We start from the raw sequence: 24015 nt of genomic DNA on the forward strand, positions 1-24015 counted from the left end.
ATTGCAGGCACGGAAGAGAGTTGGGCTGAGGACAGTTGGGCCAGGGGATGGCAGGGATGGAGGAGGAGGACCGATGAAGGCTGGTGAAGGAAAACGTTTAGAGCCTTCCAGGGTTGAGAAAGAGAAGGGAAAATGTGATGATCATGCAGCAGAGGTGGTTTTTCAAAATAAGCACCTCAGGATATTCAACAAGTGTCAGCCCCTTCAAAGAAGCTGTGAAGAAGCTGTTCTGTCACTTGCTGATGGTTCCACTCCTCAAAACATTGTAGGAAATTGTCTTTGGATTGTGGTGTGTATACTCTTGAACATCGTCCTTGAGGGGAAACCTCTATTTTTTTTAAAATTAAATAATTTATTTATTTTTGGCTGCATTGGGTCTTCGTTGCTGCGCACGGACTTTCTCTAGTTGCGGTGAGCGGGGGCTACTCTTTGTTGCGGTGCACGGGCTTCTCATTGCGGTGGCTTCTCTTGTTGTGGAGCACGGGCTCTAGGCGCGTGGGCTTCAGTAGTTGCGGCACGCGGGCTCAGTAGTTGTGGTGCACAGGCTTAGTTGCTCCGCGGCGTGTGGGATCTTCCCGGACCGGGGATCGAACCCGTGTCCCCCTCATTGGCAGGCGGATTCTTAACCACTGCACCACCAGGGAAGTCCCAAACCTCCATTTTTTAAAGGAGGACTATGATTTTTGGAAATGGCCAAGTGTAGAAAACACAGTGGATGGGAGTTCCGTGGTGGCACAGTGATTAAGACTCTGCGCTCCTGATGCAAGGGACCCGGGTTCAATCCCTGGTCAGGGAACTAGATCCCACATGCGTGCTGCAACTAAGAGTTCGCATGCCACAACTAAGGAGCACACCAGCCACAACTAAGGAGCCCGCCTGCTGCAACTAAGACTCAGGACAACCAAATAAATAAATTAATTTAAAAAATTAAAAAAGAAGAAAACACAATGGGTGGTCAAGATGAGAACTGTCACTTGAGATGAAAGCCAAGGTGTGAAGGCAAAATCATGAGGCTGGTTTGCTTCCCCAAGAGGACTGTTACAAATGCTGGGAGGAATTTCTGGCCCGTTGGAAGATTGTTCAAACTCCCAAAAGGACTACCTTGCAGAAGGCAGCATTTATTCAGTGTGGACATTCTAGTGGGCTTGCTCCAATTGACTTAGATGGAGGTCTTTTAAGATTTTGGAGAAAGTGAGAAAGGAGAACTGTAGGATGTGGGGCATATCTCCATATTTATCAGTACCCAGAAGGTGATTTCCATTCTACTCTTAAAAGGCGAGCTGGAAAGAATATACGCTCAGCTGGAACTCCCATATCCTGAACCTTGATTTGTAGTCTGCAGATGGGTTACTGACCTCTTGGCTTTCCAGTTCGCTGTAATCCATCCAATTCTCTGTAATCCATGTGGGTTTAATCTTGGGGATTTGATGAACTATTCAACAACCCTCATGTAAATATAGAATTTCAGGGATCTTAGGAATCAGCTCCTTCAAACCCTGCCTTCCTCCACCCCCATTATAGAGAGAGGAAACTGAGCCTAGAGACATAAAGGTCTTACCCAAAGTCACACAGCCAGTAATAGAGTAAACTAGTCATGACTCCTGGTCCAGTGCTCTTTCCCTTGTGTTTCGCCCCACCCCTAAGGGCAGTTATCAGAGTTGAGCAGTTCATTGTATTTTACTTAGAGATTTCTGAGCTCTGGCTAAGTGACTGACTTACTTTGCTTAATAAAGGGCAGAGGTCAGGGGTTTCCCTGGTGGCACAGTGGTTAAGGATCTGCCTGCCAATTCAGGGGACACGGGTTTGAGCCCTGGTCTGGGAAGATCCCACATGCCGTGGAGCAACTAAACACGTGCGCCACAACTACTGAGCCCACGTGCCACAACTACTGAGCCCGTGCACCTACAGCCTGTGCTCTGCAACCAGAGAAGCCACTTCAATAAGAAGCCTGCGCACCACAATGAAGAGTAGCCCCTACTCACCGCAACTAGAGAAAGTCCAAGCGCAGCAACAAAGACCCAACGCAGCCAAAAATAAATAAATAAAAATAAATAAATTTATAAAAAAAAAAAAGAAAGGGGCAGAGGCCAGAGCACTAGACTGCAAGTCATGGGATTGCGCTGGTGGGGGAGGGTTGTCTTAGTTAATTCTGCCTGTGACTCACCATGTAGTGTTAAGCAACCACTTTTTAGCTTAAATCTCAGTTTTCTCATCTGTACAGTGGGGGACTAATCAGTCAGATTAGTGGATTTAAAGTATCTCTTTCAGGCCTGTGGGGTTCCTAGAATAACTCTTTCACCAAGATCATTCCACTCAGAAAGTGAGAAATCAGTCATCCTCAGAGAAACTGCAGAGAAGCAGAGGGCCTTATTTGTATCAGATAAAATTAGAAGGACTTCCCTGGTGGTTCAGTGGTTAAGACTCTGTGCGTCCACTGCAGGGGGCACAGGTTTGATCCCTGGTTGGGAAACTAAGATCCCGCATGCCATGCAGTGCAGACAGAAAAAAAAAAAAAAAAGAGAGAATGCCTGTTGTATGGTTCTTGTTCAAGTGAACATTTACTCAAGCTGTTTATTGGCCATGCCATGCAGCATGTGGGCAATCCCTGCTCTCAGGAAGCTTACCATCTAGGTGAATCACTATACTGGTCAGCAGTCTTTCAGTGAAAAGTGACAGAAACCCAACTCAAGCTGACTTAAGTAAATTAAAATAAGATAAAGGGCTTCCCTGGTGGCGCAGTGGTTGAGAGTCTGCCTGCAGATGCAGGGGACACGGGTTCGTGCCCTGGTCTGGGAAGATCCCACATGCTGCAGAGCGGCTGGGCCCATGAGCCATGGCCGCGGAGCCTGCGTGTCCGGAGCCTGTGCTCCGCAACGGGAGAGGCCACAACAGTGAGAGGCCCGCGTACTGGAAAAAATAAAATAAAATAAAATAAGGTAAAGAGGGTAGTGTTTTTGGCTCACATACATTAAAAGTCAAGAGCACTGGCTTCAGGCACGGATGGATCCAGATGCTCAAATAGCGTCATTAAAAATCAGTCTCTCAGTAGCATCGACATATATACACTACCAAATGTAAAATAGCTAGCTAGTGGGAAGCAGCTGCATCGCACAGGGAGATCAGCTCGGTGCTGTGTGACCACTTAGAGGGGTGGGATAGGGAGGGTGGGAGGGAGAGGCAAGAGGGAGGGGATATGGGGATATATGTATACATATAGCTGATTCACTTTGTTATAAAGCAGAAACTAACACAACATTGTAAAGCAATTATACTCCAAAAAAAAAATCAGTCTCTTGGGACTTCCCTGGTGGTCCAGTGGCTAAGACTCCGCACACCTTATCTATGCAGGGGGCCTGGGTTTGATCCCTGGTCGGGAACTAGATCCCACATGCTGCAACTAAGAGTTTGCATGCAGCAACGAATATCCCGAGTGCCAGTGCCGCCAAATAAATAAATAAATATTAAAAAAAATCAGTCAATCTCCATTTCCTGGTTCCTCTGTGTTGGCTCACTTTTAAATTCACTTCTCTCTTGAAGGTTATAAGTAAGGCTACCAGCAGCTCTGAATTTACATTGCTTCAGCTTAGCGATGCCTGTGGAATAAAAAAGAGCTTTTATTCAATGGTTCCAGCAAAAGTTCCAGGGCTGATTCTGATTGTCTAGCTTTGGTCAAGTGTCTACCTCTTAATTAATCAGTGTGACTGTCTAAGGTCTCGGCCACATACCCATTCCTGGGACACGTGAACTGATAGGGGAGAAAGATAAATTCCCACAAAGGGAAATCAGGTGTCACCACTGGAAGAGGGCTACTGTGGGTTAGACAAGTGCAGACAGAGGCCTCATCCTGGACAGTCTGAGCACTAATACGTGCTCAGCTTTAGGTGCTGTGGAAGCCCAGGGCAATTGAGGAGGATACCGCCTTAGTTGGGAGGTGAAGCTTGAGTGTGGCTGGGTGTGGACAGATGTGAGTTGCGAGAGAGCATTCTGAATGGAGAGGAAGATCATGGACGGAGAGACACAGAGGGGAGAGGGCCACATCTGGCTTGAGTGTGGCATCCACGTAGGGGAGCAGCAGTGAAAGAGGCCAGGAAGGAATGATGGGGCTACAGTGTGCAAGGCTCTGAGTACTGGGTCAAAAAATTTGGATTTAATCAGCAGGCGGTTCGAAGCTACTACCACTGTTAATAATCAGGAAAAAAATAGTTAACATTTTCTGAGCCTTTACTATATGCTTGACCATATGCTAAACATTTACATGCATACTGTCATTGAATCCTCACAAAAATCCTATGGGGTAGGTACCACTATGAGTATTTCATAGATGAGAACACTGAGCCTCTGAAAGAGTCATTTGTCCAAGGTCATACAGGGGGTAAGTGGTGGAGCCAGAATTGTAACTCAGTCTGTCTAACTAGAAAGCCCAAGGATTTATAAAGGAACATTCAGGATGGGAATAGAGACAGGATGAATTTGCCAGAAGAGTCGAATGCTAAGTAGGCTGGGAGACTCAGGTGGCTCTTTGTGGAGTTAGGGGTCAGCTTTTCTTTTTTAAAAAAATTAATTAATTTTTGGCTGTGTTTGGTCTTTGTTGTTGTGTGTGGGCTTCTGCTAGTTGTGGCGAGCGGGGGCTACTCTTCGTTGCGGTGCACGGGCTTCTCATTGCGGTGGCTTCTCTTATTGAGGAACATGGGCTCTAGGCGTGTATGCGTCAGTAGTTGTGGCATGCGGGCTCAGTAGTTGTGGTGCACGGGCTTAGTTGCTCCGCGGCACGTGGGATCCTCCCGGACCAGGGCTCAGACCCGTGTCCCCTGCATTGGCAGGAGGATTCTTAACCACTGCGCCAACAGGGAAGTCCCAGGGGTCAGGTTTTCAAGGCTTCTCAGGATATCTCTGCTACTCTTTACCTGGTCTTTCCCATTTTCGGGTGCTAGACACTTTCACATTCGTTATGTCATTTACTGTTCATCTGTTAAAATGACTTGTCCAAAGGTCACACATCTAGTGAAAGAAGGAGCTGAAACTTCACATGAGTCTAAATGGATCTAGAACCTGTTTTTTAGCCCTGAACTGAAACACAGGACGTGAATACACAGATTACAAGTTACAACTGTCAGGTGTATGTACTCAGTGTTTACCTGTGGGCTGAGTGAGGTTAGCCAAGGGGAGGTTGCTGGCTGGAGTAGAGACTCAGACTGGAAGCCTGGTCGAGGGTCCGAGGGGGCAGTGTGGGGAAGTGGTGGAGGACTTAGAATTCCCACTTTGCCACTTCCCAGCTGTGTCCCTTGGATAAGTGGGTTTCCTCTCTGAGCCTCAGTTCCCTTATCTGTAAAATGGAGGTGATTATTGTACCTACTTCAGAGGTGATGGAAAGAAAGAAATGAAACCATGGGGCTGAAATGCTGAGTGTGGTTCCTGGTATACAGTGTGAACAATCAGTAAATGGTCACTGTTATTCTTGTGACATAGTCTGAGTGAAGAGTAGCTTGTGAGGGGTCCTTGCTACTCAGGTGAAAGACTTTGGACTTGCTGAGATGATCAAAGGCCTTAAGAAGTCATAGACCGTCAGCTGGGAAGGGTCTTACCAATCAGCTGGCTCAACTCCCTTGTTGTACAGATAACGAAACTGAGTCCCAGAGAGAAGAGACAAGGCCATGCTCACAAAGTGAGACTCCTCTATCCACAGAAGGGAGGTGATTCTGACCACATTTATTCAGTGTCGAGAGCCTACTATGTGTCAGGCACTGCCCAGTGCTAGAATCACTGTGGCAAACAGCACGTGTGAGATATAGTGGGAGCTGGGGGGAGACTGATGGTGGAGGTGGCAGCAGGGGCTGGTTGGTGCGCCAGAGGTGAGCATCTTCCAGCCTCCCAGATGTGTGTCCTAAATCATCAGCGGTCTCTGAGGTAGGAGCAGCAGTGTCACTACAGCCTAGAATATGCATCCACATCCCTCCCCGCTTCCTTGGCTTATGTTTCAGATTTGGTTTGGGATTTTATTCATCCAGTGAGTCTCTGTTGAATGTGATGAGACTGCTGAGCACATTGGGGGAATTTCTTTCCTCCCACTCCTTTTTTTTTTTCCTCCCACTCTTCCCTCCCTCATTTCCTTGCTCCCCCAATTCCCCCTTCCTTCCTTCTTTCCTGCCTTCCACTTTCCTTCCCTCCCTCCCTTCTTGCATTTTTTTGCTTTGCTCCTTCTCTCCCTATTCCCTTCCTTTCTTTCTCACATCAGTCCTTTACTGACAGCCTCCTCTGTGTGTCAGGCTATGCTAGGCTCAGGCAATCCTGAGTAAGAGTCCTCGCTCCCCGGAAGCTCATAGTCTAATGGGAGAGGCAGGAAAGAAATTGGATCATCACACTATGGGATGACATATGAAATGATTGAATCATGCAAGGGTATCTTGGGGGCACACACTTCTGACACATTAAGGACAGCCAGAGAAGTCTTCCAAAAAGTAACAGCATTTGAGCTGAGTCTTAAAGGATGAGAAGGGGAACCAGGCAGAAGAGACAGTATGATTGAAGGTGTGGAGGAGGGAAATAGCCTGGTGTGTTTTGGGCACCACGAACAATTAGCACAAGGGGAGGTGAGAGCTGAGACTGGGAAGGTGGAGAGGGGCTGGATTGCGGATGCTTTCTAAGCCATGGTCAGGAGTTTAGACTTTATCTATAAGCAGCAGATAGTTGTTGACTTTTTTTTTTTTAATCTTTAAAAATTTTTCCAGACTTCCACTTACTTTTCGGAAAAGTTAATACATGCACGTGAAACAAAGTTCAAAAGATAAGATGGTGTTTAATCAGATGTAAGTCTCCTCCCTGCTCTCATTTCTCAGTGACCCTCCCAGAAGTCTCCTCCCAGGGGCAACCACTTTTACCATTTCTTGAGTATCCTTTCCAAGAAATCCCATAAATATACAAGCAAATTCAAACTATATTTTAAAAAAATAAATGGTATATTAGTTATCTATGGCTGCATAGCAGATTACCCCAACACTTAGTGGCTGAAAGCAACAAGCATTTATTATCTCTGTTTCTGTGAGTCACAGGAATTTGGGAGTGCTTAGATGGGTAGTTCTGGCTTGAGGTGTCTCATGAAGTTGCACCCAAGACCTTAGCTGGGGTCGGCTGGAGGAGACCTCAGAATGAGTGCTCTGAGAGAGAGCAATAAGAAGGTATGATGCCCACCCCCCGCTTCTTTGGTAATAGCTTTATTGAGATTTAAATCATATGCCACACAATTCACACATATAAAGTGTACAATTCAGTAGTTTTTAGTATATTTACAGAGTTGTGTAACCATTACCACAATCAATTTTAAGATATTTACATAACCTCAAGACGCCTTATATCTATCCTTTCGCTGTCTCCCCTTAAGCCTACCATGCCCATCTTCTCTGTCCTCTAAGCAGCCACTAACCTACTTTCTGTCTATTAAGCCTGTTCTGGACATTTTGTATACACGGAACCATATAATATGTGGTCTTTGTGATTGGCATCTTTCACTTAGCATAATGTTTTCAAGGTTCATTCATGTTGCAGCATGGGTCAATACTTCATTCCTTTTTACAGCTGAATAATATTCCATTGTATGGATATACTGCATTTTGTTTATCCAGTCATCAGCTGATGGCCACTTGGATTGTCTCCACCTTTTGGCTATTATGAATAATGTTGCTGTGAACGCTTGTGTACAAGTTTTTGTGTGGACACATGTTTTCATTTCCCTTGGATATATTCCCGAGAGTCTAATTGCTGGCTCAGGTGGCAACTCTAACGTTTTGAAGAACTGCCAGATTGTACTCCAAAGGGGCAGTACCATTTTACTTTCCCACCGGCAGTGTGTGAAGGTGCTTAGTCATATCCTCATCAACACTTATGTTATTATCTGACTTTTGGATTACAGCCATCCTCCTGGGTGTGAACTGGTAACTCGTGGTTTTGATTTCCATTTCCCTAATGATTAGTGATGTTAAGCATCTTTTCAGGCGCTTGTTGGCCATTTATATACCTTCTTTGGAGAAACACCTATTCAGATCCTTTGCCCATTTTTTTCTTCCAGTTTTATTGAGATACAGTTGACATACAGCACTGTATAAGTTTCAGGTGTACAGCATAATTTGGCTTAGTGAACATCCATCATCTTATATAGATACAAAATTAAAGAAATAGAAAATTTTTGTGTGTGATGAGAACTCTGAGGATTTACTCTCTTAACAGCTTTCATATATAACATACGGAGGTGGTAATTATATTTTTGATGCTGTACATGACATCCCTAGCACTTATTTACCTTATAACTGGAAGTTTGTACTTTTTGACCACCTTCATCCAGTTGTCTCTCCCCCCACCCCCACCTCTGGTAACCACAAGTCTGTTCTCTTTTTCTTTTTTCTTTTTTTGAAGTATAATTGACCTACAACACTGTTAGTTCCTATCATAAACACTGTTAGTTCCTATCATACAACACAGTGATTTGATATTTCTATATATTTCAAAATGATCACCATGATGAGTCTAGTTACTGTATGTTACCATATAAACATATATTTATTGACTGTACTCCCTACACTGTACACTTCATAGCCATGACTCATTTATTTTGCAACTGGGAGTTTGTACCTTTTAATCTGTCTCACCTATTTCTTTCCTCCCCTCATTCCCTTCCCCTTTGCCCATTTAAAAATTGGATTATTTTTCTTTTTACTATTGAGTTGTAAGAGTTCTTTATACTCTTGTTATAAGTCCCTTATCAGATATATGATTTGCAAATATTTTCTTCCGTTCTATGGCTGTCTTTTCACTTTCTTGATGGTGTTCTTTGAAGCACAAAAGTTTTAAATTTACACAAAGTGCAGTTTATCTTTTTGTTGTTGTTGTTGCTGCTTGTGCTTTTGATGCCATTTCTAAGAATCCATTGCCAAACCCAAGGTTACAAAAATTTACCTCTGTTTTCCTCTAAGCGTTTTATAGTTTTAGTTTTTACACTTAGGGCTCTCATCCATTTGAGTTAATTTTTGTATATGGTGTAAAGTAAGAGTTCAACTTCATTCTTTTGAATGTGGCTCTCCAGTTGTCCCTGCACCGTTTATTGAAAACAGTGTTCTTTCTCAACTGAATGGTCTTGGCACCCTTGCCAAAAATCAATTGACCATGGGTTAATTTCTGGACTTTCACTTCTGTTCCATTGATCTGTATGTCTATCCTTATGCCAGTAACAGTCTGTCTTGATTACTGTTGCTTTGTAGTGAGTTTTCAAATCAGGAAGTGTGAGTCCTCCAACTTTGTTCTTTTTCATGATTGTTTTGGCCATCCCACTGCCTTTTTTTTTTTTAATTGAAGTATAGTTGATTTACAATATTGTGTTAGTTTCACATGTACAACAAAATGAGTTATATACATATATTTCTCAGATTGTAGGTTATTAAAAGATATTGAATATAGTTTCCTGTGTTATACAGTAAATCCTTGTTGCTTATCTATTTTATGTATTGTAGTAGTTTCTATCTGTTAATCCCATACTCCTAATTTATCCCTCTCCCCCCCTCCCTTTCCCCTTTGGTAACCATAAATTGGTTTTCTAGTTGTGAGTCTGTTTCTGTTTTGTATATAGATTCATTTGTATTATTTTTAGATTCCACATGTAAGTGATATCATATAATATTTGTCTTTCTCTGTCTGACTTCCTTCACTTTGTATTATATTCTCTAGGTCCATCCATGTTGCTGCAAATGGCAATATTTCATTCTTTTTTATGGCTGAGTAATATTCCATTGCATATATATACCACATCTTTTTCATCTTTTCTGGATATATGTCCAGGAGTGGAATTGCTCGATCATATGGTGGCTCTATTTTTTCTTTTTTTTCTTTTCCTTTTTTTTTGCGGTACGCGGGCCTCTCACTGTTGCGGCCTCTCCCGTTGCGGAGCACAGGCTCTGGACGCGCAAGCTCAGCGGCCATGGCTCACGGACCCAGCCGCTCCGCGGCATGTGGGATCTTCCCGGACTGGGGCACGAACCCGTGTCCCCTGCATCGGCAGGCAGACTCTCAACCACTGCGCCACCAGGGAAGCCCTCTATTTTTTCTTTTTTAAGGAATCTCTGTACAGTTCTCTGTAGTGGCTGCAACAATTTACATTCCCACCAACAGTGTAGGAGGGTTCCCTTTTCTCCACACCCTCTCCAGCATTTGTTGTTTGTGGACTTTTTAATGATGGCCGTTCTGACCAGTGTGAGGTGGTACCTCATTGTAGTTTTGATTTGCATTTCTCTAATAATTAGTGATGTTGAGCGTCTTTTCACATGCCTGTTGGCCATCTGTATGTCTTTTTTCAGAGAAATGTCTATTTATGTGTTCCACCCATTTTAAAATTGGATTATTTGGTTCCTTTGCTATTGAGTTGTATGAGCTGTTTATATATTTTGGATATTAACCCCTTGTCAGTTACATGGTTTGCAAATACTTTCTCCCGTTCTGTAGGTTGTCTTTTCATTCTGTTGATGGTTTCTTTTGCCTTGGGAGACTGATCTAAGAAATATTGCTATGATTTATGTCAGAGAACCTTTTGCCTATGTTCTCTTCTAAGATTTTATGGTGTCGTGTCTTATATATAGGTCTTTAAGCCATTTTGAGTTTATTTTTGTGTATGCTGTGAGGGAGTGTTCTAATGTCACTAACTTATATGCAGTGGTCCAGTTTTCCCAGCACCCCTTGCTGAAGAGACTGTCTTTTCTCCATTGTACATTCTTGCCTCCTTTGTCGTAGCAAATGCCTTTTATGTTCTAATCTCAGATATCACAGACCACTTCTGCCACACTCTATTGTTAGAAGTGAGTTACTAAATCCAGCCCACATTCAAGGGGAGGAGAATTCAGCTCCTCCTCTTGAAAGGAAGTATATTTAAAAAGTTGTGGACATATTTATAAACCACCACAAATGGTAGCATACTAAACACTTGGTTTGTCTTGCTTTTTAAATTCAACAACACATCTTGGAGATTGTTCCAGATCAGTGTACAGAGAGCTGCTTTTTTCTTAAGAGCTGCATAATATACTTTTGAGTGGATGTGTCATCTTTTATGTCATCAATATTTAAGTTATTTACAATATCTTGCTATCGCAGTGTTTCAGTGGATGATGTATATAATTTGAAACATATGTAAGTATAAGGATAACATAAAGACCTAGAGTGGAATTGCTGGATTAAATGGTCTTTATGTTTACAATTTTGACAGATCCAGTCAGGTCCCCTCCGTGGAAGTTATGCAGAGTTACATTTCCAGCAACAATGTACGAGGGTACCTGTTTCCCCGCATTCTTGCCAACTGTGTTATCAAATATTTTATTTTTGCCAAACTGATGGGAAAAAGTACTCTGTTATGATAGTAATTTGTCTTTCTTTTATGAATGAGGCCGAGCATCTTTTATATACACAGGCCGACCTTATTTTATTGCAATTCACTTTAGTACACCTCACAGATATTGCCTTTTTTTTTTTTTTAAACAAATTGAAGGTTTGAGGCAACCCTGTGTTGAGCAAGTCTATCGGTGCCATTTTTCCAAATAGCATTTGCTACACTTTGTGTCTCTGTGTCACATTTTGGTAATTCTCACAATATTTCATACTTTTTCATTGTTATATTTGTTATGGGTGATCTGTGATCAGTGATCTTTGTAATTGTTTTGGCATTTTTTTAGCTATAAAGTATTTTAAGTTTGTACATTTTTTTAGACATAATGCTATTGCACACTTAATAGGCTATAGTGTAGTGTAAACATAACTTTTATATGCACTGGGAAGCCAAAAAAAATTTGTGTCATTCGCTTTATTGTGATATTTGCTTTATTGTGGAGGTCTGGAACTGCACCCGCAATATCTCCAAGGTGTACCTGTATGTTTTCTGTAAACTGTCAGTTCAGAAATATTTTTCTACCAAGCTAATGGTATTTTTCCTCTCATTTGTAAGAACTCTTTATAAATTAAAAGAGCTAGCTCTTTGTGATATGTTACAAATATTGTCTCCCAGTTTATCTTTTGACTTTGTCTATGGATGTTTTCCTCATGGTGAAATTTGTTTTTTCTCAACGTAAGCACATCATCAGTTCCCTCCTATATGCCTCCTGAGTGTAGTATAATACCTAGAATGGCCTTGGAGTGTTTTGAGTGGGGGCGGGGGGGAATCATAGATCTGGTTGTTGGTAGAGAGGATGGGCTGGAGGTGTCGAGAGGATGAGGGCTGAACTGTTCTTATTCTGACAGCCTCTTATTTTTGTCTTATTCTTTTCATTCCATTTCATGTTATTCATCATTATCAACCTTTTATCCCAGAGCCGTTTAATGGCATAAGGAGAGCCCTGGATCAGGAGTCTGGGTTGGCACATAGTAGGTGCTTAATAAGTGTCTATTGAATGAATGAATGATGAGCTCTTTTCTTTTCTTTTTTTTTGGCCGTGCAGTGCCGCCTATGGGCTCTTAGTTCCCTGACTAGGGATCGAACCTGTGCTCCCTGCATTGGGAGCGTGGAGTCTTAACCACTGGACCGCCAGGGAAGTCCCTGAATGATAAGCTCTGATTTAAGTCCTAGCTCCACCACCCGCTCCTTTGGAGGCAGCACGTTCAGCAGTCAGCCAACCTGAATTTGAATCCTGAGTGTGGCATTACCAACTAAGTGTCCTTTGGAAGGTTTTACAATTTCTGACTCTAAGTTTCCTCCTCTATAAAATGGGGACCATAATAGTAACTAGCTCATGGGGCAGTTAAAGGATTGATTGAGAATGTGTGTACACACCCTGGCACAAAGGAAACCCAATTTGCCAAACAGCAATTGTTATTAGCTGTCGTGTGACTTTCGTCATAACCCTTTGGTTCCAACATTCCATGGTCTGTGCTACAACCAGGGAGGAAAGGTTGAAAAGTGGGGAGAACTGGGAAATACACCTGGAAAAGCAGGGGAGCTCTGAAAGTTGGGCCTTGAAGTCTGGGGTCTTATTCTTAGGTTATGGGCAATTACTTGTAGGCATGGGAATGACCAGGGCCAGATGTGGGTTTAGAAAGATGACTTGGGGACTTCCCTGGTGGCGCAGTGGTTAAGAATCCGCCTGCCAATGCAGGGGACACGGGTTCGAGCCCTGGTCCGGGACGATCCCACATGCCACGGAGCAACTAAGCCCGTGCGCCACAACTACTGAGCCTGCACTCTAGAGCCCGTGAGCCGCAACTACTGAGCCCACACGTCACAACTACTGAAGCCCGCATGCCTAGAGCCCGTGCTCCGCAACAAGAGAAGCCACCACAATGAGAAGCCCGCTCACGGCAACTAGAGAAAGCCTGCGAGCAGCAACGAAGACCCAGTGCAGCCAAAAATAAATAAATTTTTAAAAAAGGAAAAGAAAGGTGACTTGGGCAGTTGCTGCAGGGAAGGGACTGATGGAGGCCTGATGGGAGACCAGGAGCCTGGGGGGAAAGCAGTGGCAGTGGTCCAGGTGAGAGGGGCTGAGGCCGGGGCACGGGAGGAGGAGAAAACTGGAGACCTATTTAGGATCCCAGTAGGTGTGTGTGTGTGGAGTGGGGTGAGGACAGGCAGGCCTTGCAGGTGACGCAGGGTCCTCTCGTTGAACGATTTGGTCTTGGAATGACATTCCCAAAGGACACAGCAGGGAGATCCGCTCAGTCTGGGAAATGCTGAATTTGCGGTCCCTATGAGACCCACAGGAGGAGGGCTCTGACCAGCTGTTGACTATCTGGCCTCGAACCGAGGAAAGAGATCTCAGCTGGAGATGTTAGATGTCAGTCTGAGTGTGGGTGAAATTGCCCGGGGAGAGCGTGTAGAGGGAAAAGAGGAGACAGCCTCGAAACACCAACCTTTAAGATGCAGGTCGAGGAGGAGCCAGAAAAGGCGGCTTGGAGAGAGGCGCCAGAGCAGCTGCTCAGATTAGCAACAGGGAAACTGAGAAGGACAGCCTTGAGAAAGGACGGCTGCCTGGAGGAGCCAGAGGGACGCGGAAGGGACGGAGCCGCCTGCGTGGTGGGCCTGGGCCAGACTGGAGGAGTGAGGCAGGATGCGGGGAGAGCGGCGGGAGCTTTCTGACCGAGCCCTTGAGATGAGTGTGGCAGAGCCGAGCCAGGGTAGCGGGGGATGCAGCGCATTCAAAGGTTGTCAAGAGGCTGTGTGTGGGCTCCATGCAGGCTGGGCCCAGGGCTGGTGGAGTAAATACTGTTCCCAAATAATTACCACACAAAGTGATGGGCGTCCCATCTCTCCATAACAGCATCTGTGACAACAGATACAATTATTTGTGTTCCTAACAGTCCCCCTACTAAACAGTAGTCTTCTCAAGATCAGGAACCACGAGCCGGGGACTGAATGGCTTGGAGGAAGTGTCCCAGGGAGAGGGAACAGTCAGTGCCAAGCCCTCCAGGGGGCGCTGAACTAGAAATGTTGTTAGGGTTAGGGTTAGAAGGGAGGCCCAGGGTGGCTGGAGTGTACGGATCGAGAGGCCGAATGGCGTGGGGGAAAGTGGGGTGAGCCTGTGGGTCACACAGGCCAGGACCAGGCGTCAGGGTTTACCCTGAGTGTAGTGGGAAGCTTTTGAAGGGTATTGAGCAGGGGAGTGGCACCATCTGCTTTCGACGGCTCACTCTGGATGCTGAGTGGAGAACAGATGATGGGGCCAGGATGAGAGCAGAGAAACTAGTTAGGAGGCCACTGCGGGCTTCCAGGAGGGAGATCATGGCAGCTTGGACAGATGGTGGCAGTGGAGATGGAGAAAAGAGGTCAGTCCGAGATATTTTTGGAGGTCAAGACAGTCGGCCTTGCAAGTGGACTGGACTGGGGGTGAGGGAAATGGAGGAGTCAGGGTGTTCCCGTAATCTGGGTGCTGGATGGGGTGTAGGGAGCCCAGGCACGAGAGTCCCGTCCCCTCCGAGCTCCCCAGCTAATGGAGGCACTAAGATTGGGCCTGGATCTTCAAATCCAGCGGGCGGGGTTGACTGTTAGGAGAGGTCCGGTCTCCCTTGTACAATAAGCCCCTGCCCTGGGAGGCAGGACAGAGCTGGTGGGAGGGACATGAGGACAACCTCCTTCTTAGGGTGTGTGTGGGGGGGGTGTCTCCCTACAGCCCCCTAGTGCACCAGGCCTGGGGAGGCGCTCCCTTGGAAAGCTGTGGTCGTGGTGCCGACACAGGTCCTTCTCCGGGCTTCTCTCAGCCCCCAAGTCAGCCTGGTTCCTTCTAGAAAAACCTTCCTAAATGTGAGGAAGGGACTGATAGAAGATACAGGATACGAGCAGCCATCCGTGCATTCTGTGCTATACTGCTTCTGTATATCTCACCTTTTCTAGGACTTTTTACAGCTTCGTAAAATTATCATTGTTCTTTGTACAAAGATTGGAGAATGTAGATGACCAAGATTACACACATAATCTCACTTTCCCAGAAACAGTCAACTTAACTGTTGGTCTGAAGTCGTAACAGTATGGAGTACTGGTTATGAGCAGGCTCTGGAGCCAGACTGTCTGGGTTCAGATCCTGGTTCTGTAACTTACCAGCTGTGTGACTTTGGATAACTTGGATGACCTCTCTGTGCCTCTGTGTCCTCAACTGTAAAAAGAAGAAAATAATAGTACCTACTCCACAGAGTGTTGTGGGGATTAAATGAAGTAACGTGTGTAAGATACTTAGCATAGTTCCTGATGTGGTAAATTTTATATAACTATTTGCTATAACTATGTAAGTATTTCTTCCCAAAATGAAATTATATTGTACATTATTTTTCACATCCTTTTGAAACCTAACATATCATAAGTATTTTCTGTATCATTAAATCTTCCTCAGTATAGTTTAATAGGGGAGTAGTATTCCATGGTATGAAAGAATATTCCTGTGTTGTTGGATAATTAGTTGCTTCTTTCTTTCCTTCCTTCTTTTATTATTTCTCCCTCTCTTCCTCCCTTCTTTTCCTGCTCTCTTCCTTCTTCTCTTTCTTGCAAATAAAGATGTGATAGACATCCTCATAGCTAAATCTTAGAGCAGATCCTTGAGCATTTTCTTAGAATAAATTCCTAGAAATTGGCAAGCTCAGTCAAAAGGGGTCTAGAGATTTTCAGTTTTATGGGTTTTTTGGTGATTAATTCATTATTTCTGTGAGCTCCATTTGGCTTGTGCATTGCAGTCCTTTGTTGCTTTAATTATTTCATTCCAAGTGAGTGAAAAAATCTCTGGCCATAGTCACTTATTAGTGATCAACTCCCACCTGCCTTAAGGTTTCAGTAGGTAACTTACTCACGTGGTCCTGAATTCAAAAGTTGTAGCAGGTTAGCAGTGCAAGGTCTCCATCCTGTCCTATCCTTGGCTCCTCAGTCCCCTCCTTAGAAGTAAGCAGGGTTATCAGTGTGAATGTTATATAAATGAAGTCACATTTTCCCCCAATGTTATGACTCTAAGGGGCATCCAAGTTGTTGCGTGTAGCTGCCATAACAAAATACCATAGCCTGGGTGGCTTACATTTATTTTCCCATAGTTCAGGAAACTAGAATTCCAAGACCTAGAATTCCAGACCAGCATGGTCTGGTTCTGGTGAGAGTCCTCTTCTTGGCTTGCAGACGGCCACCTTCTTGCTGTGTCGTCAGGTGGCAGGTGCAGGGAGAGAGCAAGCTCTCTGGTATCTCTTCTTATAAGAGCACTAATCCCATCATGGGGCCTCACTCTCATGACCTCATCTAACCCTAATTACCTCCCCAAGGCCCCTTCCACAAATACTCTCACATTGGAGGTTACGGCTTCAAAATATGACTTTTATGGGGACACAGTTCAGTCCATATCAAGCCTCTTTGGAGTCTGCTCAGGGACAGAAAGCCCTGGGGGACATCCAATCTGACCCCCTAGTAATGGGTAGCAGCCGGGGTGCATCAGGCATGGAGGGGACAGCTGAGCATAAACAAAGCCCTCCCTTTAGGAGTGATCGGCTCAGTGTATGTCCCTTGAGGATAGTGTCATGGTGTCATAATGAAACTCTATTAAAATAGCTAAGCATAAAATGCATAATTAAAAAGCTTTACATAAAGACACATTTACACCACAAGCTTTAAAGGACACAAGCACCCACGTATATTGTATATTTTCTCTTAACTTCATCACTTTTTTAGTCTCATCCTGGGTTCATTCCCCAAACTCAAGTATTGTTTTTCCTTTTAACTTTCCTTTAGTTGCTTAATTATATTTTAAAAGTGTAAGAGGATTTCATGGCCAGACATAGGTGGCAAAGGACTGGACATAATATTATCATTTTTATCATAAAAGTAATATATGCAAATGTTAAACACTTTCCAACAGTACAGGAGGGCAGAGAATAAAAAGTGTCTCCCTCCTTTCCTCCTCCACCCCAGGCAGTGTTTCAGAGGTTCCCATCATTAAGTTGCTTCTGTATTCTTCCAGAAATGTTTATAGACATGCAAGCTTACGTATGTATATTCTTTGAAAAACCAATATTTTAAATTATGTTTTTTTTAATTTTGTGAGTAATACATGAATACATTCACTCCGTGAAAAGCTGAAGCATTACAAACAGGCTGAAGTCCCCACCCACTCCCTGCCCAGAGGCCACCCTTATTATGAACGTAATTTCTATTTTTCCTGATCTTTTTGTGTGCATTTACACACACATCCATGAGGAAAATACGTCGTGTCATTTTCTGTGTTCCCTTTCCTCCCTCCCTTCCTTCCTCTTTCTCTTTTTTTTTTTTTTTGGTAAAGTACACATAACATAAAATTTACCATTTTACCCATTCTTAGATGTCCAGTTCTGTGCCATTAAGAACATTCACCCTGTTGTGCAGCCACCCTCACCATCTGTCCCCACAACTCTTTTCACATGCAGAACTCTGTCCCCATTAAACACTAACTCCCCATGCCCCGCCCCCAGTCCCTGACAACCAGCATTCTACTTTCCGCCTCTAGGAATCTGACTGCTCTTGGTTCCTCCTATACGTGGAATCATACAATATTTGACCTTTTGTGACTGGCTCATATAATTTAGCATAATGTCCTCCAGATTCCTCCACGTTGTAGCATGTGTCAGGATTTCCTTCCTTTTTAAGGTGCTCTGAGGTGTCTCAGACCATTTGACAGGTAAAAGCATCCAGCTAGAACCTAAGAACAATGTTTTGTTTTTACTGTACTTATGGTTATAGTTGCCTTCTATCTATGGTAAATGATCCTGGTTTCCTTTTCTTTGATGGTGATATAAAGCTTACTTTTACAGTAAATGCCTCTCAGTTAAAAAGTGAGTCTGTGGAATTCCCTGGCGGTCCAGTAGTTGGAACTCCGCTTTTACTGCTGAGGGCCTGGGTTCAGTCCCTGGTTGGTTGGGGAACTAAGATCCCACAAGCCGCGTGGCACGGCCAAAGAAAAAGTGAGTCTATTCAGAGAGAAACATTCAGTAAAGACCTGTCTGGGTTTGAATACAGAGCCCGCCACCTCCTAGCTGTGTGACATGGATACGATACGACTTAGTTCTTCTGAGCCTCAGGTTAGTTATAGGATTAAATGAGATCATGCATGTTAGGAGCTTCACACCCTGGCATATGGTTAAGCACTCAATACTATTTGTTATCGTTATTATATTATTAATAACAGTAATATTATTAATCTTAAATTTGTCCAACACCACCTGGCTGCTTGGGAAGTCAGCAGACTCTAGGGTGACTGGATATCGGTGCCCCATCCGAAGGCCCCTTCCCCTAGACCAGCGGTTCTCAACCAGGGACATCTTTGCCCCCAAGGGGACATTTGACAGTGGCTTGAGACTTTTTTTTTTTTATCACTATGACTGTGGGTGGTGGGTAGAAGCTAGGGGTGATGCTGTACATCCCACAATGCACCCCACTTACCCCACCCTGCACCCTGCACCTGTGTCTATGCCTTATAGCAGGTGGCTCTTCAGCCAGCTCATTATTTCCAAGAGACTTGAACTTGGACTCCAGAGACCTCAGCCATGGTTTCCTCTTCCAGCACACAGGGATGCTGAAGGCTGCCTTGTCTCTAGTTATTCCACCTCCTGATCGTTGAGCCTCTTGATCACCTACCTGGTCTATGCTGTCCCTAGAGGTCTCTTCCTCTCCTGCCCCAGGTCTCAGGAAACCTGTCTGATTGGCTTTTCTCCACTTGCTTTACTGCTGGGTGTTTGTAGTTCCTAGAGCAGCCTCTGGGGCCCCATAGCCACCACCTAAAACACTGCAGAGTAAAGGAGGCAGAGAGAGTGAGTGAGAGATGGAGAGAGAGGTTCCCCCCCCTCCGCCCCAACGCCTTCTCTGAGTGCCCTGTCATCCTGGGTCTCCTTCCAGTCGCTCCCTGACATGTATAAATATTCTATTTGTGTGTTGATTTGATTTGATTCGTCTCCACACACCTCCGCTCCTGAGGACAAGAAACCGTGACTGGCAGTGTCCCCAGCACCCTGCATAGTGCTTGACACATAGAAGACACTCAGAATTTATTTGTGGAATATATGAAGGGAGAGGCAGAGAGAGGAAAGGGCGAGGGGATAGATAAAGGGAAGGAAGACAAGCAAGAAAAGGCAGAGAGAAGAGGAGGGGTGTTGAATGAATGTCAGATGCTGAGATCTAAGGAGAGAAGGGAAGAGGGAGGGTCAAGACTGAGGATTAAGCACTGTATAGACTAGCTGGAGAGAGAGGGGGAGGGGTGTGGAGAGAGAGGCAAAAAAAGATGAAAAGGGTGGAGAAGAGAAAGGAATGGAGACACACGACTAGAGAGACACGTAAGTGATGAGGCAGCGAGACAGAGAAAACGTGCAGGCGCAGAGCTCCGGGAGAAAACCTCTCTGAACGCTGAGCTTGCAGAGGGAGGAGGACCACCTGCAGGCTACTGCTGCGGTTTCCATGGTGACGGGGATGCTCTGGGCAGGAGAGGAAACACTGTACGGGGAGAGGAGGAGGGACTGGGTGGGTTTTGCCCCTCCCAGGCTCTTTCCTCACCCCTGCCTCAAGCTGGAGATTCAGGGCCGAGGACGGGGAGGTGGGATTGCAGCCTCCCCCGCCCTCCTCAAAGGACCCTGCAGATGTGAAGAACTTAGGCGCCTCGTCTCCCACTCCCCCATCCTTGGCATTTGACCCTCCTCCCCTCTCCCGGGTCCTGGAGGGTCCTGGAGGGTCCTGAAGAGTGTTAGGGAAATATGGGAAGGTGGCTGGGTCAAGCCCTCTCCGTAGGCTCCTCCTCTCTTCCCACCCCATAATTGCTAGAGCGCCCCTGGGCTCCGTCCTGGGCCTTCTCTTCAGTTTCCATAACGTCCCGTCCTAGGGATTTACATGCCCACAGCTCCCACATTTATATCCCCAGCCCTGATTTCTCCCTGAGTTTCCTTCTCCATTTAGGTATCTAAAGGGCATCTTCAAACTTGTTGAATTCTTTAACTCACCAAGCTCATTCTTGCCTCAGGGCCTTTTTGCATTTGCCATTCCCTTTGCCACGAGCTCTTTTCCCCAGCCATTTATTAGAGGTGTCTTTCACTTGAGCTAAGAATTGTCTTGGAGAAGGCGAGCGCTTTGGAGAGGGGAGGAAGGCCTGCTCCAACGTGTGTGTGTGTGTGTGTGTGTGTGTGTGTGTGTTGAGTGTGTAAGATCACAGTGCTGTCAGGGGCGCCCTGTGTCAGTATAAGGAGCACACCCTAGGGGAGTGTGGAAGGACTGTCCTGTTAGAAGGTCGGAGTGAGGCCAGAGGAGGCAGAACTCGAGGCAGGGAAGAGTCTGTGCTGTGGGGAGCACTTCCTCGTACGGTAGATGAGGGAAAGAGATGGCAAAGCCAGGTGTCCCCCTCCCCATCCTGGCAACGAGCGAGATGTGCCTCCTAGACAGTGGGCAGAACTGACCGCCACTCCCACTTTGTCATCACTGTCATCTAAAACCCAGGTTAAGCACCTGTGGGCCTGGCGGGGGGTCAAGGGCCCCTCTGCCCCAACCTGAGCCTTGTGGTGACCTCAGGTCTCAGACACAGTAACAGTAACTGGCGGACTGTCAGGCACTAAAAAAGGCAACATAAAGCCAGTGGACATAGTCATAAACTCTCTGCCAGGAGGGGAAGGTCTCAGCTGGAGGTGGCCTACTGAGCCCGGAAAATGGCTCTCAATAAAAATTTGTTGAGTAAATGACAAAAATAAAAAATAAAGAATGGTGAGGATGGGAGAGGGTAAGCATGGCCAAGACGCTAAAGGGAGCTGAAGGAGGTGACCCTGGTTTGCTATTTTCTCCTATTTCCAGGAAGCCTTCCCGGAGGAGGAGTTGATTTGATGGGGGCAGGAGATGGCATTGTGTTTTGGAAAGTTTCTGCTCCCCAAGGCATGAGGCCCTCCCAGGGTGTAGAGTTTCTGGATCCACAGGAGGTGGTTCATAAGCTCTTGGGTTGATGGGAGGTGCGGGGGAGCGGGGCCCAGCCTCAGGGGGCCTCCTGGTGGTCCTCAGGCTCTGGGAAGTAATCTTCCCCTTCTCTCTTCCTTCCTGACCCTGGCGGTGGGCTCGGCCTGGCGCCCCCTCAGCTCTGTGCCTTGTGCTGGGCTGCATGATCTTCCCCGACGGCTGGGACGCCGAGACGATCCGGGACATGTGTGGGGCCAAGACCGGGAAGTACTCCCTGGGGGACTGTTCGGTGCGCTGGGCGTACATCCTGGCCATCATCGGCATCCTCAACGCCCTCATCCTCTCCTTCCTTGCCTTCGTGCTGGGCAACCGGCAAACGGACCTGCTGCAGGAGGAGCTCAAGCAGGAGAACAAAGGTGAGCGGGCGCACGCTTCCGGGTGGGTGGCTGGCAGTCGCGGGGTGCGGAGGTGGGCGAGGCCGGCCCCGCCAGGCGGGGCACCTTCAAAGTCAAGTGAAGCACAAGGTGGAAACCTTAACAGAGAGGCCGACTTCCTGGGAGACAGTTGGAGGTTATCCCTCAAATCCGAACATTGGCACGCCTGACCCAGCAAACCCTCCCATGAGTATAAACCAAGGAGAAATGTATGAATGCTCTTGGCTGCAGTTGCAAAATAGCAAACACTAAAAACTACCTAAATGGCCATTGACAGGAGGATGGATAAATATATGGTGATACATTCACATCACAGAATTGTTTACAACTGTGGAAATGAATGAACGTGTTATATGTAATGGAATGAATGGATACATCCTGGAAACATAATATTGAGAGAGAGGGGAAAAAATAGAATTCCAGAAGACGACAGTGAGATAATTTTTTTGAGTTAACAAACTAAGTAACACTATGCTAAATACAGTTTAAATATATATATATATATATATGTGGTAATACTGCGTATTTTTTAAAAAAGTAAAGAAATGATCAATACAAAAGGTATCATGGTGGTTCTCTGTAGCTGGGATGGAAGCAGGGAAGCAAGGACATGAGGTGGGGGACAGGTGGGTGTGTACAAACTATTGGCGAGTTAAGTACTTGCATGGTGAGCCCACAGATGTTTGGTGCAGTATGCTTTATACCTAGTAGAGTACACATAAACTTTCGTATGTATCAGGTAACATTAATATACAATAAAGAAAAAATTGACACCTAAGGCCAGAGTCTCAGGGGTTAGCAGTTATCAGATGCTTATCTGTGTATCTGTGTGTGTCCCTTTGTGAAATACGTGGTAGTGTTATGTGCTAATATGGGAGAGGCATCGTCCAAAACAAATCCCTCCTCAGAGGGCTTTTTGTGCTCAACTCTAGAGCACGTCTTAAAGATCTTTATCATTTTGTGGAGAACCATCTTGTCCTTTTTATCCAACGCCTAGCATTACATAAGACGAAGGAATTATAGTTTCTTAACTGTTCTCCTTGTAGGGGCTGTTAGGGAGGTTCCCAGGTTTTTACTGTTACTGGCAATGCTACAGTGACCATCTTTGTCCTTGCCTTCTGTTTTCTTGGTGTCTTTCCAGAAGTGGAATTGCACACTCACAATTGTAGTGATAATTCCAGATTGCTCTCTAAAGGAAGGTCAGTCCTCTGACCCAGGGGCCCATGCTGCCCCTAGAGAAAGGGGAGACACCCCGTCTGTCTGGGTGCCCGTTTTCTGCCATGGGAAATCGGATTTCGTCGTCTCACCCTTCCTTGAGCTCTTAGCGTGTGCTGGATGTATGTTCATCACTTTCCTTTAATTACATTCATCTCTTGGAGCCTCTTATCTGTAAAATGGGGATAGTGAGGGTTATTATCTCATTTGGCAGGAGTTACTCTAGTATTGTGGTGTGAATACCCTTGGACTGTGAAGGCAGGTTGTCTGTGTTGGAAGCAGGTTGAGCTAAGGAATGAATTCACCTCTTTGAGCCTCAGTTTCCTGCACTGCCTAAAATGAGGGTGGTGAAAAAAAAAAAAGAGTAAGACTCACGTCCTTTTTATCCCCCGAGGATACTCAGAGGCCTGATCTATGGAGTGGTCCACAGTCTCCATCCTCTTCCAAGTACAACTGGACTTGGATACAAACAGGCACACCAGATGACTGGAAGGACACCTGACCAGTGCTAAGCACTGACACCCAGACTCTACCTGACTCACCCCACCTGAGCCCAGTCCAGGCCTGCACTGTCCCCCAGTCCCCACCATCTATGCGTATTCCAGACCAACCCCTCAGAACTGTCATCGTAAGATGGGACAAGGGATGGGGAGAGGCGCTCCGGCTTCAGAACAACCCTTTCATTTCATCCTCCTGAGAAGCCTCCTAATCCAAGTCAGATGTTTCACGTCTTTGAGGCATCTATTGCCAACCCTTGTCCCAGTCCCTGTTCTCCGTGAGGCCGCCTCCTCTGCCTCCCCATGGCAGGGAGAGCTCAGCCTCCAGTCTAACATGTCTTGGAGGTGACAGTGGAGTAAGAGAAAGAAGAAAAGAGCAGAATTTGTCTCATGAATCAGCACTCCCCCCAACTGTGGTTTATGTAAAAAGTTTCAGAGCACCAAATAATACTGAGGGTTTCACAGCCCATTTCAGGTAATGTTATGTTTGGTAAATTTAACATGTTTT

At 45.6% G+C, this 24015-nt stretch overlaps 1 protein-coding gene across 3 annotated transcripts in view; it reads left to right on the forward strand.

Annotated features, from left to right (window-relative positions):
- LHFPL4 (LHFPL tetraspan subfamily member 4) overlaps positions 1-24015 on the forward strand; it is a 32038-nt gene that overhangs the window by 2564 nt on the left and 5459 nt on the right. The window contains exons 2-3 of one of the 3 annotated variants that reach the window (XM_060308750.1): positions 21541-21777; positions 23414-23551. In XM_060308750.1, coding sequence (XP_060164733.1) covers positions 21541-21777; positions 23414-23421 — 245 coding nt within the window. In that variant the 3' untranslated portion in view covers positions 23422-23551. Of the gene's footprint in view, positions 1-21540; positions 21981-23413; positions 23552-24015 lie in introns of those variants that run through there. The other 2 variants (XM_030840740.2, XM_030840741.2) reach the window with 2 other exon arrangements.

This window comes from Globicephala melas, chromosome 11 (genome assembly GCF_963455315.2).
Source record: "Globicephala melas chromosome 11, mGloMel1.2, whole genome shotgun sequence".
Lineage (NCBI taxonomy): Eukaryota > Metazoa > Chordata > Mammalia > Artiodactyla > Delphinidae > Globicephala > Globicephala melas.